Source organism: Plecotus auritus (genome assembly GCF_963455305.1).
Source record: "Plecotus auritus genome assembly, chromosome: 7".
Classification (NCBI taxonomy): domain Eukaryota; kingdom Metazoa; phylum Chordata; class Mammalia; order Chiroptera; family Vespertilionidae; genus Plecotus; species Plecotus auritus.
Window position 1 is genome coordinate 42,992,181 of NC_137774.1, and position 14,926 is coordinate 43,007,106.

At 47.6% G+C, this 14,926-nt stretch overlaps 1 protein-coding gene across 19 annotated transcripts in view; it reads right to left on the minus strand.

The window, feature by feature from the left end:
• MINK1 (misshapen like kinase 1) overlaps positions 1–14,926 on the minus strand; it is a 64,105-nt gene that overhangs the window by 13,170 nt on the left and 36,009 nt on the right. For all 19 annotated transcript variants that reach the window (XM_080681677.1, XM_080681671.1, XM_080681686.1 and 16 more), the window contains exons 2-9: positions 6,375–6,440; positions 4,236–4,292; positions 4,039–4,164; positions 1,989–2,099; positions 1,235–1,325; positions 701–831; positions 327–381; positions 108–186 (exon numbers count right to left, since the gene is read on the minus strand). In XM_080681677.1, the coding sequence (XP_080537803.1) occupies positions 108–186; positions 327–381; positions 701–831; positions 1,235–1,325; positions 1,989–2,099; positions 4,039–4,164; positions 4,236–4,292; positions 6,375–6,440 (716 nt within the window). The remainder of the gene's footprint in view (positions 1–107; positions 187–326; positions 382–700; positions 832–1,234; positions 1,326–1,988; positions 2,100–4,038; positions 4,165–4,235; positions 4,293–6,374; positions 6,441–14,926) is intronic.

A 14,926-nucleotide genomic window follows, 5' to 3' on the forward strand; every position in this document is an offset into this window, starting at 1 on the left:
TCCCAATGCCTCTTGTATGGTGCAGACCCAAGCCTGAACCCAGGGGGTTATGGTGGAGGCGGCCTTGTCCAGGGACCTTCCTAGACACCAAATCCCCAGAGACCTACCATTTCTTGGACTTGAGCCTGGGTGGTGGGTTCCGAGGGATGAGGAAGAGGGCTCGCATGGGATGCATGTCACACAGAGCTGGGACACGGAAGAGACCATCAGTCCCTTTGCCATGCAGAGAGCCTAAAGGAGCCCTTCTCACCATGACCTCCCAAGGGCCACCTCTTCCCTACAGCCCCTTTCTGGGCCCCCCCTTCTCTCCCAGACTCCGCACTTACGGGGGGCTCCCTCTGCCATCTCAATGGCTGTGATTCCTAGAGACCAGATGTCACTCTACAGAGGGGAAAGAAAGGACAGGTGAATGCTCCTGGTGACTCTCCTCACCTACAATCCCTGGTCTCTTCAGAACCCCTTGCTGGCCAATCCCTTCCTGAGGCCTCTCCTCTAACCCTGCACGTCCTCCAACTTACCCAATATTCCCATCCATACCTCCCCTGCCACAAAATGTCCCCCAACCCTCATAGCCAACACATCATTAGACCTTCATTTTGTCCCCCAAGCTGCTTAAGTCCCTGATATTTTCAATCTATCCATCACCCCCATCTCACTTCCTGCCTTGGCTGCCCCATGCTGCACACTCTCTGGTCCATACCCTGTAATCATAGGTGGCATCGGGGTTCTCATCACAGGCGATGACCTCCGGGGCCATCCAGTAGGGGGTCCCAATGAAAGTGTTTCGCCTTCCCACGGTGCGGTCCAGCTGAGCACTCACCCCAAAATCCACTGAAAAGACATGAAGAGAGGGGTCATAGCAGAGTGTCACATCTGCTCCCCTCATCTTGGACCCAGCATGGGCATGTCCCAAGGCAGCTGAGGTCCTGGCTCTACCTAGACACTCCCCGGAACCTCTCCCATCCCATCAACACCCTGAAGAACCTGACCTAGTCTCCCTGCGACTTGGGAAAAACCAAGGTGAAAAGACAACACCTCAGATAAAAATACCCCAGCTCTCCAGAGGGACCTGCATAGCACTGGGGACACAGCAGACAGCAGGGCATCCCAGGGGAGGGCATGGGAAAGCAAGCCTCCCAGCCTACAGGTTGTGGGACTTAAGCCCCCAGAGGGGAAAGGGGGCCTCTCGTCCTGGAGGTGAGAGGGCCTGTCCACCCAGAAGGAATCAGCGTACCTAGCTTGACCTCGGCATTCTCTGTCAGCAGCACGTTCTGCCCCTTGATGTCTCGGTGAATCACCTTGTGGGCGTGGAGATGGGCCAGACCCTGGGCAGAGAGTGGGGGAATTAGGCTTGGTGTTGGAGGAGGGGGGAAGAAGCGAGAATGTGGATTGACTGAGAGGGAGGGGAGGTCATCAGCCTGGATGGGGCTGGGCTGAAGAAGCAGTCCCTCTCCACCATGTGCCCAAAGTACAGGCTGAGATTTCCTGGAGTTTTCTCAGCGTGGTGGCTCCTGGGAATTCCCAGGTGTAGGTTGCAAGTGGAGAAATAGCAGAGCTTGGAAACAGAGGCACTTGTCTCCTCCAACAGTTTGAGTCCTCAAGGTTAGGACTCTGTCTCTAGCCTCCAACCCCATCAGGCCACCTGCTCTGTAAAAGAGGGCATAGCCCTAGCTGATTTGGCTCAGTGGCTAGAGCGTCGGCCTGCAGAGTGAAGGGTCTCAGGTTTGATTCTGGCCAAGGGCACATGCCCGGGTCGCGGGCTCGATACCACCCCTAGTAGGGGGCGTGCAGGAGGCAGCCAATCAATGATTCTCTCTCATTGATGTTTCTCTCTATCCCTCTCCCTCTCTGAAATCAATAACTTAATTAAATTAAATAAAAGAGGGCATAATTCCATTTCCTCCTCAGTGCAGGGGGGTCCATGCCCAGGGAGAAGCTCCAGTGGGGGTGGCCCAGGAGCAGGAGGCAGGGAGGGGCCTGGTGCTCACCCGCAGAATCTCCCTGCAGATGTAGGCGATGCAGTCCTCCTTCAGGGCATTCCCTTTTGTATTCTTTACCAGGTCCGTCACGGAACCAGCACCACAGAACTCCATTACCAGCTGCAGTCCCAGGGAGATGGGAAGGAAAAGTAGCAGTTAGGCAAGGCCCCTTTCCCCTGCCAGCTCCCTAGAGGAGAACCAGAGGCCTTGGGGTCAAAACTGGTATAAGTTGAAGGGCAGGGGCCACATGCCCCCCTCACAAAGGCCATAGAACTTCCTGAGATTAGGAGAAAAAGGGGAAGGAAATACAGTCGGAAAAGATAGAGAGGGTGGGTTTGGGGACATGGTCTTTGTCCAGAGTAGGAGCCCAAGGAATCCCTGAAATTATAGACAAAATGAGGGGTCCAATGTGCTCATCAGATCCTCTTTGGGACTCATAACCCCTACTGCTCTAGAGCAGGGTCAGCAAACTATGGCCAATGAGCTAAGCATGTTTTTTACATTTTCAAATGGCTGAAAAGAATAAAGAGAGGATCACAGGACATGCAAACTAGTGTCCTAAATAAAGGTCCTGGGGGAGACAGTAATGCCCACTCTATTGTCTATGGCTGCTTTCATGGTACAATGGCTGAGATGAGTAGTGACAGACAGTATGATCCACAAAGCCCCAAATATTTACTATCTGGTCCCTCACAGAAAAAGTTTGCCAACCTCTCATCCCAGTCAAGAAAGGGGCTAGAACCAGTAATTCTCCAGTCTGCTAGAGACAAAAACAGTACACAGGGTCTACCAGAGAGCTGAGGGAACCTGGTAGTGTTCTGGGGGAAACTCCACAAACAGAGGTAAGACTAAAGTGGGGAGATGAGGAGAGCTCCCTGTGCCATCTCTAGGGAAGAACCAGAGACCCAGAGGCAGGTGCCAAAAGGGAAGTAAGTCCCGCTGGTGACAGGCATGTTTGTGGAAATATTTTCACTGTACCTTTTCTAAAAGCCACACCCAACACAGAAAAAGGTTGGAAGAGATGTGGACATTTGCATATGCAAAAATAATTTACATATGCTCCACATCTGAGTATAGCATAGTGGGAGGACAATGTCCAACAGGTCCAGAAGGGGGCGCCTGGTCACTAGCACCTAACCTCTAGTCCTCAAGGATCTCTCACTAGGTACAGTTGGCAGGTAAACCTCTCTAACCCTTTACTTCACCTTCCTTTGTGTGTATGAAATGTGAATGTGAGAGAGAGAGAGAGAGAGAGAGTGTGTGTGTGTGTGTGCGCACGCGTGCGCAGGCACCTACAGAAAGACTACTGCATAGAAACAGGAACCATGATTCTTACTTATCTGTGCAGGGTATGCAGAAAGTGCTAAATAAGTACTCACCTGGCAACTGCTGCAAGGGGAGACCTGGCATGAACACCAATCCCCTGCTGCCTCCCACCCCAACCTTGCCCAGCCACTGCCATGTTCCCTGCTGCTCTGTCCTTGGGTCTGGCTGACTACCAGAGAGGGCGAGGCTGAGGAATCAGCTGGCACCAGTGCCCAGGTAGGGAGGGTGAATGACTTAGAAATGTTCTGGGCCAGGAGGGAATTTGGGGGAGACCGAAAGAGCAGCAGTAAGTTCTGGTTAGAACAATCACAGAGGCTTGTACCCTGTCAGGAGGGGTCCAAGCTCTATCTGTCGCCTACCACAGAGTTTGGTCTGCTGCTTTCCTAGGGGCTGTGCCAGTGCAGAACTCATCAACTAACCTCCCTGTGGTCTTTCCCAGCCCTTGCTAGGATTACATTGCTCGATAATTATGAAGTGCCTGTTGGACACAGGGTAAGGCACTGGTTAGGGCAAAGGTGGGGGGAGCCCCAGAACCCCTGCCACCAAAACGCCCAGAGAACAAGAGACTGCAAAGTGTGGGTCAGGAGGTCCCTCAATCCATACACAGGAGAGGCTGTGGGACTGAAGAAAAGGCTGGCCAGGAGACTCTGGGTACTGATGCTGAGTTCCAAACAAGCAGCCTGGAGACAGAAAGGGCAAGGAGGGGCAGGTGCAGGCCAGGGGGCACTCTCACCCAGAGCTGGTCATCGTTCCCAGGGGGGCTCTTCTTGATGAAGGCTCCATAGTAGGTGGCAATGTTGCGGTGGTGAGAGTATTTTTTCAACATGTTGATCTCCTGCTTGATCTCTTCTTCCTCATCCTGAGTGAATGGGAGAAGGTGAGCCCCATCCTCAATGCTCCAATCCCCCTCTGCCCCATTCCGCTTCTTACCTCCGTGACATCCATGACCTTGATGGCAGCCAGCTGCCCAGTCTTAACGTGCCGACCCTGTGCACAGAAAGGCAAACATAGAGGGGCCTGGGTCATGCTCCCGGAGGGCTTGATTCTGGGAGGAGCCACACCTTTTGGCCTTTTCTATCTTAGAATATGCCCCATCATGGTGGCTAGACACCTCAATTTACTGGTTGGTCACAGGACTAACAGTGGGCTACAGAAAAACTACCAAGACTGGATTTCCAAGCTCTGTGCTGCTCCCTTCATACTCAAGCCTCTCTGGCTTGTACTTCCTACCGTTTGAAAGTTAGAGTGGGGAGTCAAGGATATCTTCTCCATCCTCAGATAGAGCTGGAGGGACCTGGGAAAGATGCTGAGGAGGGAGGGTCTTTGCCTCTCTTTGCATCTTCTATGCAACACAAGCCCCCTTTGGATAGGAGGCTATTCCCAGGATCTGCACCCTCCCCTGGCTCCTCCCTGCCCCCAGGCTTTTTATTTTGTTGACAGGAAAGAATTAAGATAGAGCCGAACTCACTGCTGTGGCTCAGAGGATGAGCATCAATCCAGGAAGCAAGAGGTCACTTAATTCGGTTCCGGTCAGGTCAGGGCACATGCCCAGTTTGCAGGCTCGATCCCCAGTAGGGGGTGTGCAGGAGGCAGCTGATCAATGATGTTTCTCTCTTTTTGTTTTTGTTTTTTAAATAAATATTTTATTGATTTTTTTACAGAGAGGAAGGGAGAGGGCTAGAGAGTTAGAAACATCAATGAGAGAGAAACATCGACCAGCTGCCTCCTGCACACCCCCTAATGGGGATGTGCCCGCAACCAAGGTACATGCCCTTGACTGGAATTGAACCTGGGACCCTTCAGTCCGCAGGCCGATGCTCTATCCACTGAGCCAAACTGGTTAGGGCAATGTTTCTCTTTCATAGATGTTTCTATCTCTCTATCCCTCTCCCTTCCTTTCTCTCTAAAAAAAAATCAATAAAAAACATATTTTAAGAAAATAGAGCTGAGATTTTAGGGAAACACTAACATGTCGATGGCCCCATCACCAGAGCTAATGGGAAGAAACTTCTATATATAGGATGGCCCTGCCATTGTCTCTTCCTCCCTCCTCCTAATATTCCTAGCAGAAGCCATCTGGGGTTTGGACAGGAAAGTCCAAGGCTTCCTGGGGAAGAGTGAGGGAAAGCAGCCCCTCATGGGGATGAACATGGGCATTGCCAGGCCATGGATTATTTTTATCCTCAGCAGTCATTCAAGACCCCAAGCCCAGAAAAGCAGAACACAGAGCTAGGATTTCCATGGCAACAATTAGGCAAGAGATGGGGAAAGGGGGGAGGAGGTGCCTGTTTCCCAAAGCTTACATGGAAGAAGGGTAAGAGAAAGGCAGGTGGTCCTAGTGACCCAGGAAACAGGCCCTGGAGATACAGAGGAGACTTGTGAAAAGACCCAGCATTGTGTCTGGAGACAAAGAAGCCCGCATGTATTCTCTGGGGCAGCATCCACCTTGAACATCTCTCTGCTGTGGCCACCTCCCCCCATTCAAGTGGGACCAGAGATCAGGCCACACGAGAATGCCGAGCTGGTCAGGCCAGAAGGTACAGTCAGTGGCTGAGGAAACATCACTTCTGTGGGAGAGAGGCGGCCTCAAGGGCAGAAAGCCTGAGCTTCGGCTCCCACCCTGCTGCAGACCAGCTGTGGGAGCTCAAGAAAGCCTCTGCAGAGGGTCACTCATTGGATCCCACCCATTCCAAGTCCTGGGTTATTCTGTTGTCAGGCCAAACCTGCACCTCTGGCCTGAGCTTTACTCTGGACTCCCAAGTGAGCTCTGATACCATTCCCTCTGCCTTCAGCTGTTCCTTTCCCACACCCCATTCAACTCCAAACCTGTCCCCGCTACACCAATAGTTCTAAAGTCGGGCAGAAGCCAGCAAAAACATCCCACTTCTTGCTGCTTCCTTCCCTCATTACTTTCTTCCTCTCTTCTCTTCTCTCTCTTTTTTCCCACATCCCCGGCCTCTGCAATCTCCCATAACCCCTCCACTTTCCTGACCTGGAATATACTTCTTCCACCCCTCCTGAGAGGGCCCCAGGGAAGACAGTCACACTTCTGTACCATTAGTGTCTCACCTTGTACACCTGTCCATAGGTTCCATTGCCAACCACTTCAACCAGTTCAAAGATTCCAGCAGGGTCCTGGAGGGGCAGGGAGAGGGAGAGAAAGAATAAGGTGTCAGATTTCAGAAAAAGATTATGTAGCCTGGGGGTGGTGGTGGGGATGGATTCAATCAGGAGAGAAGAGTGAAGACTAGTATATTATGAGAGGCCTGCAGAGGAACCCTGATGGCCAGCTGCCCTTTTCCTGGATGGGTTCAGAGTTCATGTTCTATGGGAAAAGTCAGAAGATCAGAGAAAACAGAAGCCAGAGCCCAGCTAGCTTTTCAAAGACATGCTCCTGATTTCAAACTCAATGACAAACTCTGAGAGTGTATAGCCAATCTGCAAAACGGGGTGCCTGAGTACCCACCTCTGGGGTTGGTGTCAAATTTATTGATTAATTGACTGATTGTTAATCCCCATCCAAGGATATTTTTCCATTGATTTTTAGAGAGTGGAAGGGAGGGGGAGAGACAGAGAAACATCGATGTAAAAGACACAGCTACTGGTTGCCTCCCACACATGCAGGGCTGGGGATTGAGCCTGCAACCGAGGTACATGCCCTTGACTGGAATGGAACCTAGGAGCCTTCAGTCTGAGTCAAACTGGCTAGGGTGGGTTGATGTCAACTTTAAATGAGGCAATGCCCATAAAATGGTTAAGACAATGCCTGGTATTGGTTAAGAGCGTGTGTGCAATAAGTTACTTACAGTTACTAATTTTTTTTTTTCAGTTACTAATTTTTTAAAAGCAGGGAGTTGGAACTTGAGAGCCACCATCCTTTTGACATTCCCCCCCCCCACTTCCCAGTCCTCCCGAGACCAAGGGCTTCAGAGCCGGTGTTTGTGGCCTTTGGGGGTAGAAGAGAGCTCTAGGTAGGGAGTGAGAGCAGGTGACAGTGAGAGGGCCATTGGCAGGGGCAGATGAGAAGGGAGAACTTTCAGTTCCTGCTTTCCTGAGCCAAGCAGTGCCAGGAGGAGAGAGCCCGAAAGGCTCAGACAAAGCCTCTAAAGAGGCTCATTGCCTGCTGAGCCAAGAGCAGGCAGCCTGGCTGAGCAGCACAGCTGCCGGGAGGCCCGCCCACACCCTCCTGGGCAGGACTTCTTTTTTGAAAAAGGGAGAGAGGCTGGGAAGTGGGGCTGCAAGCTGAGAGCCAGCCGGCTCCTGTGCTCTGCAGACTGGGCAGACCCTCTCCCGCCACCTGCAGGACTAAGAGGAGAGGCACAAACTGAGGATGTCACTTAGGAAACAAACTCTCCAGGCAGCGCTTGGGCCTCTGTGCTGATAATCCTAGACGTATAGAATCTAAAACTCTTTCTCCCTGATTTTGAAAACCAATATAAGATTTCTAAAAAAACAAAAAACAAGAAAGAAAACAAACAAAAAACACCAAAAGAATCCTTCCCCTTTCATCCACTGAATCCAGCACATGGAACATAACTTGGGCATGGTTGGGACCAGGGAGACACCAGCCCGAGGCTTTTTAGAATATCCTTACCCTATACTATCTCCGTCCATTTTCTCAAAGAGGGGAACTGGAGGATAAAAATGTACTTCCCCTATCAGAGCACGTATTAGCATGCACTGCAATTGTGTATCGACTTGTCTAGACATTTCCCAGATAAAAGGGACCAAGTCCTCCTTGTTTACCAGTGTGTCCAGTACCTACCTCGCCCAGAGCCTAGCATACAGAAGCCTGAAAGAACATCCCCAAGCTACTCCAGGGAAAGACTTGATAGAAGTAGAAGACGGCTCCTTCTATGTGCTCTGAACGAGCCTGGGCTGACCAGACCAAGAATTTCGTGGTTCTATGTTCAATTATTTAGCTCCAGCTGAAGTTACTTTAGAAAAGACCTTGAACAGGTCTAATAAAACAGCAGGCCCCACAGGAAAGGAAGATATTTTCACTGTGAGATATTGTGAGGACTAATGAGAGGCCTGGAACCTGGAAGAAGGTATCTTGTCTACCTGCAAATCTAGACTTAGAGGAAGGGAGCCCAGTTCCCTAAAAATCTCCCCAATAGAAGGGCTCATCCATTTGGGGGCCTCTTAACTCTGCTGAGATGTCTTTTTCTGCATCCAACTTAGTTCTTTCTAGATGAACAGAGACAAGGAAAAAGGACTTATGATTTTCTGGATGCTCCTAATCTAAAAGAAAATATGATGGGCCTATTAGAGTCACAATGATATACCACCATCACCTCAAATCAGCACAGATTTAATTTTATAATTTTAGCTCCAAATCTGTCTCCTCCTATATGTTTGGGAGGCACTGAGAAATGAAAGAACAATCTTTGAGGTCAGACACACTGGGTTCAGAAGATGATTTAATGGTTTCAAGCCCGTGTTCTGACCCATAAGCAAAGATAAATACACCTACTTGAAATGGTTATGCTAAGAACTAGGCTGAGAGCATGAATGTGTCACAGCATTTATGTACCGAACATCCTCCACAGAGCATGCTCCTCAGAGACTACTCCTCTCCCCTCGTCAAGAGCAATACTGTTTGCTCTAGCCGGTTTGGCTCAGTGGATAGAGCATCGGCCTGCGGACTTAAGGGTCCCAGGTTCAAATCTGGTCAAGGGCATATGCCTGGGTTGCAGGCTTGATCTCCCAGTGGGGGGCATGCAAGAGGCAGCCAATCAATGATTCTCTCTCATCATTGATGTTTCTATCTCTCTCTCCCTCTCCCTTCTTCTCTGAAATCAATAAAAATATTAATTAAAAAAAAGAGCAATACCATTTTCAAAGCAAAATCTCTCCTCTGTACCATTCTCTACCCCCCTCCCCATTCCTTCTCCACATCACAGTCACCCTATCCTTCCTCCCTTCAGAATGTCCCTGTTTGTCTTTTCCTCTCCATTCCTAAAGCTGCCAGCCAAGCAATCCCTCCTCTTTTCCCTCCTGGAGCTCCTGCCTCACTTCTGCTGCTGCTGCCAGATTGAACCCTCCTAACATGGTGCTTTTTAAATCCTACTCTTCTGCCTAGAACCAGCATGGCTCCCACCGCCTAAGAAGAGTCCAAACACCTCAGCCTGATCATTACAGTTGCTCGTCACCAATAAATATTTCCTGAGCGTCTACATCTACCCTGTACCGGGCTAGGCCCTAATCAGGGAAAATCTATAAGGCAACTTTCTCTTCTTTCATTCAGCAATTAAATATTTATTGAGCACTAACTAAGTGATGACTCCTCAAATAGGCACAATGAGGAGCTCAGTGATACCTGAGAAACATGGAAGGTCGCTCCAGGATCTTCTAACTTTACAAGTACCCCAGCATGTACACATGGCAGTGTATGATTATTTGCCATAAGAGCAACTGAAAACACTCAAGGCATTAAGAAACTGCTTGGTGGAGTGGAAAGAGCACTGGAGAGAGAGTTTCTAAGAACTTTAGCTGTATGTCCCTAAGCAGGTATTTAACGGTTTGGGGCCTCATCTTCCACATACAAACTAAGAGGGAGTTGAACTGGGTGAAAAATCTGTTTCATGGTTTCAGGGAACAGAACTAAATTCAGATTGGAAATCTCGGGCGGACTCCCCAGAGGAGAGTCTACGCTGGGCTTTGGCAGCTGGCTAATGTTTCGATCGGTGATATGAATTTAAGACTGGGGAAGGCTGCTTGGCTGGAGTGGCTCAGTTGATTGAGCAAAGTCCCATGAGCCAAAAGGTCACTTGTTCAATTCCTGGTGGGAGCACTTACCAAGGCTGCGGGCTCAGTCCCCAGGGGAGAGGGATGCAGGACGCAGCCCATCCATGTCTCTCTCTCTCCCCCACCCCCTTCCTTTCTCTCTGAAATCAATAAAAACATATTTTAAAAAAGAAAGGAGTGGGGAAGACCATAACATGCTAAGGAACAGCAGTCTGGGTTTGGGTCTTGAGTTTGAGATGTTAGGGGACGCTTAGGAGTAAATGTCTATCAGGCAGTTAGAAACAAAGGTCCGGAGATAAAGATTTAGAGGTCATTCACACGTGTGAGAGTTGGAGTCAGGAGACCAGATGTCCAGGGAGCATGCACAGGGAAAAAATAAAAGAGCCAAGGTCAGCCTCTGAGGAATGGCCATGTGCAAATATCAACAGTACAACGATTGAAATTTCTTTTGAGAGCCAAAAACCAACTTCCGCGCATGGGCCACAAAGTTTCAATCGCACTGTACGTGTGCGCCTGCACGTGGTATTTTGTGGAAGAGCCACACAATGGAGCGTAGAAGAACAGACACCAGAGGAGGAGGCAATCAGGACTGAAGAAAACAGCAGTGACTTAGCGCCCAGGAAACCACTAGGAACCTCTGTGGGAACTGCAGTTGTGAGAGCAGGAAGAGGAGATGCCGTAACAAGGCAGTAAAGGCTATGGGTGCTGCCCCCTCACTAGAGAATGTTAACTTGGAGAGGAAGGGGGAAATCAGATGATGGCTAGAGGAGGCAGAAGGGCCAGGCGAAAGGGTTTCTAAAATAGGGAAGATCTCTCATGCTTGTGGAAGAGAAGCCACAAAAAGAGGAGACTGATGATGCTTGATGAATTGACTTTTTAATGATATATATGTGTATACGCATGTATATGTGTATTCCATAGCATGTAAATTGTATCTTCCACTGATTTACATAGTGCTAAAATACAACAGTGCCTATTTCTCTCTTATTCACATACCCAATGATTCAGAATGCCCAGAAATGCTTAGCAGTTCAAATATGATTTATGTACTGATCTGGTCTCAAATGTGAGCCCTTCAAATATGCACCTGTCCGTGCCTGGTCACCCTCTTTGATGGCGATCTAATAGAGGTGTCTGCAGAGGGAGGTGCTCTGCTACTGGGAAGCCACCAAAACAGTCCTGGCTTGGCCCCTGCAAGTGGACACAGCTCTGTAATGATGCTGTGGTAGGCCTTCTCCAGCTCTTTCTCTTGGTGCTCAAACTCTTTGTTCTCAGCAGTCTAATTTCTTGTCCAGCCAGCTGCTGACAGGTGGGAAGGGATGGGAACAAGGGTATGAATAACTAAAGAGAGAAGGGAGAAGGACAGTAAAAGATAAAAAGTGAAGAGATACTGGTCTGTTGAAGTAAAGAGGAAGGAAGATGAGGGAACTCCATAAATATTGAATGACTCTGACTTTAACAATGTCAGCGGGAAGATCATCTACTAAGAATTGGGGGCCTGAATGAGTTGGGAAAAACTTGGGAACAGATGCTACACAAGGTGCTTTAAGATAGTGTCTCCCAAACTTCATGATATATAGGAATCACCTGGGAATCAGACTCCTAGGATCTGCCTCCAGAGATTCTGAATTAGCACCACAGGTGAGGAGCAGGTATCAGTCCATTTAACAGATCCCTCTGGGTCAGTGGTCGGCAAACTCATTAGTCAACAGAGCCAAATATCAACAGTACAACGATTGAAATTTCTTTTGAGAGCCAAAAACCAACTTCCGCGCATGGGCCACAAAGTTTCAATCGCACTGTACGTGTGCGCCTGCACGTGGTATTTTGTGGAAGAGCCACACTCAAGGGGCCAAAGAGCTGCATGTGGCTCGCGAGCCGCAGTTTGCCGACCACTGCCCTGGGTGATTCTAATGCAAAAGGCAGTGGACCCATTTTGAGCAACACTATACTTTAGGGCAGGCGTCCTCAAACTACGGCCGGCGGGCCACATGCGGCCCACCGAGGACATTTATCCAGCCCGCCAGGTGCCGCTGCCTGTCCTGCTTAGCAGCCGACTCGTCCTGGGCCCAGAGTGCGCATAGGAATTTGTTCATAGCTTTTTTTTTTTTTTTTTTAAATATACTTTATTGATTTTTTACAGAGCGGAAGGGAGAGGAGGGATAGAGAGCTAGAAACATCGATGAGAGAGAAACATTGATCAGCTGCCTCCTGCACGCCCCCCATAGCTTTTTTTAAAAACTATAGTCCGGCCCTCCAACGGTCTGAGGGACAGTGAACTGGCCCCCTGTTTAAAAAGTTTGAGGACCCCTGCTTTAGGGGGTTACTAATAGGTGAATGAAGGTGTAGACCGTCCAGAGAGCTGAATGAAGCCAGGCAGGCTGAGCAGTGGTAGGAGAGCCATCAGCACTCTGGATGACCAACTACTGCTCTCTCCTAAAATAGCTCTACAGAATCTCTATCTTTACTCCCCATTTTTTTCTATGTTCAAGTATCCAAGCATGCCTAAAAATGACCTCCTACAGCCAAGCCAAATCACAAATTGTTGTTTTTCCCCCCAGGAAATCTTCCCTAGTTACTCTAGCCCACCACAAGCTATCCCACCCATAAATTTCACCTTCAATTTCACATATTAATTTCATCTCTACCGTGAGTTTAAGTTTCTCAAGAATATGACCAAATGGATATATTTTTAAAACATAATCTTAGAATAAAACAAGGTTTTTTACTCTTGCCACTTCTATTCAATGTTCTGTATGGAAATTAGGCAAGAAAAGGAAATAATAGACATCCAGGTTGAAAATGAAGAAGTAAAACTATCTCTATGTGCAGATGACATAATCTTGTATGTAGAAAATTATAAGAAATACATTAAAAACCCATTAGAACTAATCAATGAGTTCAGCAGTTTGCAGGATACAAGTGCATTTCCACATACTACAATAAACAGTCCAAAATAAAAGTACTAGTAAGAAAGCAGTACAAGTTACAAAAGTATCAAAAGGAATAAATTTAACAAAAAAAAGTGTTAAAAACGACAAAACATTGTTGAAAAAATTAAAGAAGACCTAAGTAAATGGAACGATATCCTATGTTTATGGATCAGAATACTTAATTTTGTTAAGGTCTACAGATTCAATGCATTTCTATCAAACCCCAGCTGGCTTTAAAAAAAAAGTTTTTATTGATTACAGGGACAGGAAGGGAGAGGGAGAGAAAGATAGAAACATCAATGATGAGACAGAATCATAAATTGACTGCTTCCTACATGCCCCCTACTGGGGATGGAGCCTGCAACCTGGGCATGTGCCCTGACTAGGAATGGAACAGAGGATCTCTTGGTTCATGGGACAATGCTCAACCACTGAGTCACTCCAGGTGGGCCCAGCTGGCTTTTTTTGTAGAAATTGACAAGCTTACCCTAAAAATCATATAGAAATGTAAGGGATCCAGAAGAGACAAACTATCTTGAAAAATAAGAACAGCCCTAACCTGTTTGGCTTAGTGGATAGAGCGTTGGCCTGCGGACTGAAGGGTCCCAGAGTCCCAGGTTCGAGTCCTGTCAAGGGCATGTACCTTGGTTGCGGGCACATCCCCAGTAGGGAATGTGCAGGAGGCAGCTGAATCAGTGTTTCTCTCTCATTGATGTTTCTAACTCTCTATACCTCTTCTTCTCCCTTCCTCTCTCTAAAAAAAAAAATCAATAAAATATATTTTAAAAAAAAAGAAGAACAAAGTTGGAGTGGAAGGCTCACACTTCCCAATTTCAAAACTTACTATACAGTTATAGTAATCAAAACAGTGTGATACTGGCATGATAATATGACATACAGATCAATGGGCCAAAACTGGGAATCCAAAAATAAACGCCTAAATTTGTGATCACTTAATTTTTTTAAAAAATATATTTTATTGATTTTTTTTTACAGAGAGGAAGGGAGAGGGATGGAGAGCCAGAAACATCGATGAGAGAGAAACACCGATCAGCTGCCTCCTGCACACCCACCACTGGGGACGTGCCCGCAACCAAGGCACATGCCCTTGACCGGAATCGAACCTGGGACCTTTCAGTCCGCAGGCCAACGCTCTATCCACTGAGCCAAACCAGTCAGGACTGTGATCACTTAATTTTTGACAAGAGTACCAAGATCTTCATTCAATAGTCTTTTCAACACATGGTGCTGGGACAACTGAATATCCACCTGCAAAAGAATGAAGCTGGACCCCTACCTCATACCATATACAAAAAAATTTACTCAAAATAAATCACAGACTTTAAAATGTAAGAGCTTAAACCATGAGTCTTAAAAGAAAACATAGGAGTAAATCTTCATGACATTGGACTAGGCAATGGTTTCTTACACATGACAGCAAAAACACAAGCAACAAAAGAAAAAAAAAGATAAATTAAACTTCTCAAAATTAAAAACTTTTGTGATTCACAGGACACCAGCAAGAAAATGAAAACACAACCCACAGAATGGGAGAGAATATTTGAAAATTATATATCAGATAAGGGATTTGTATCTAGATAAGGGATTTACACCCGATAAGAGATTTTTATTTAAAAAGGACTCCTCAATAATAAAATAACAAAAAGACAAATGATCCAATTAAAAAATGGGCAGAGCCCTAGCTGGTTTGGCTCAGTGGATAGAGTGTTGGCCTGCAGACTGAAGGATCCCAGGTTTGATTCTGGTTAAGGGTACATGCCCAGGTTTCAGGCTCAATTCCTGGTAGGGGGCGTATAGGAGGCAACCGATCAATGATTCTCTCTCATCATTGATGTTTTTATATCTCTCTCCCTCTCTCTTCCTCTCTGAAATCCATAAAAATATATTTTAAAAAATAATGATAAAAATAGAAGCCAC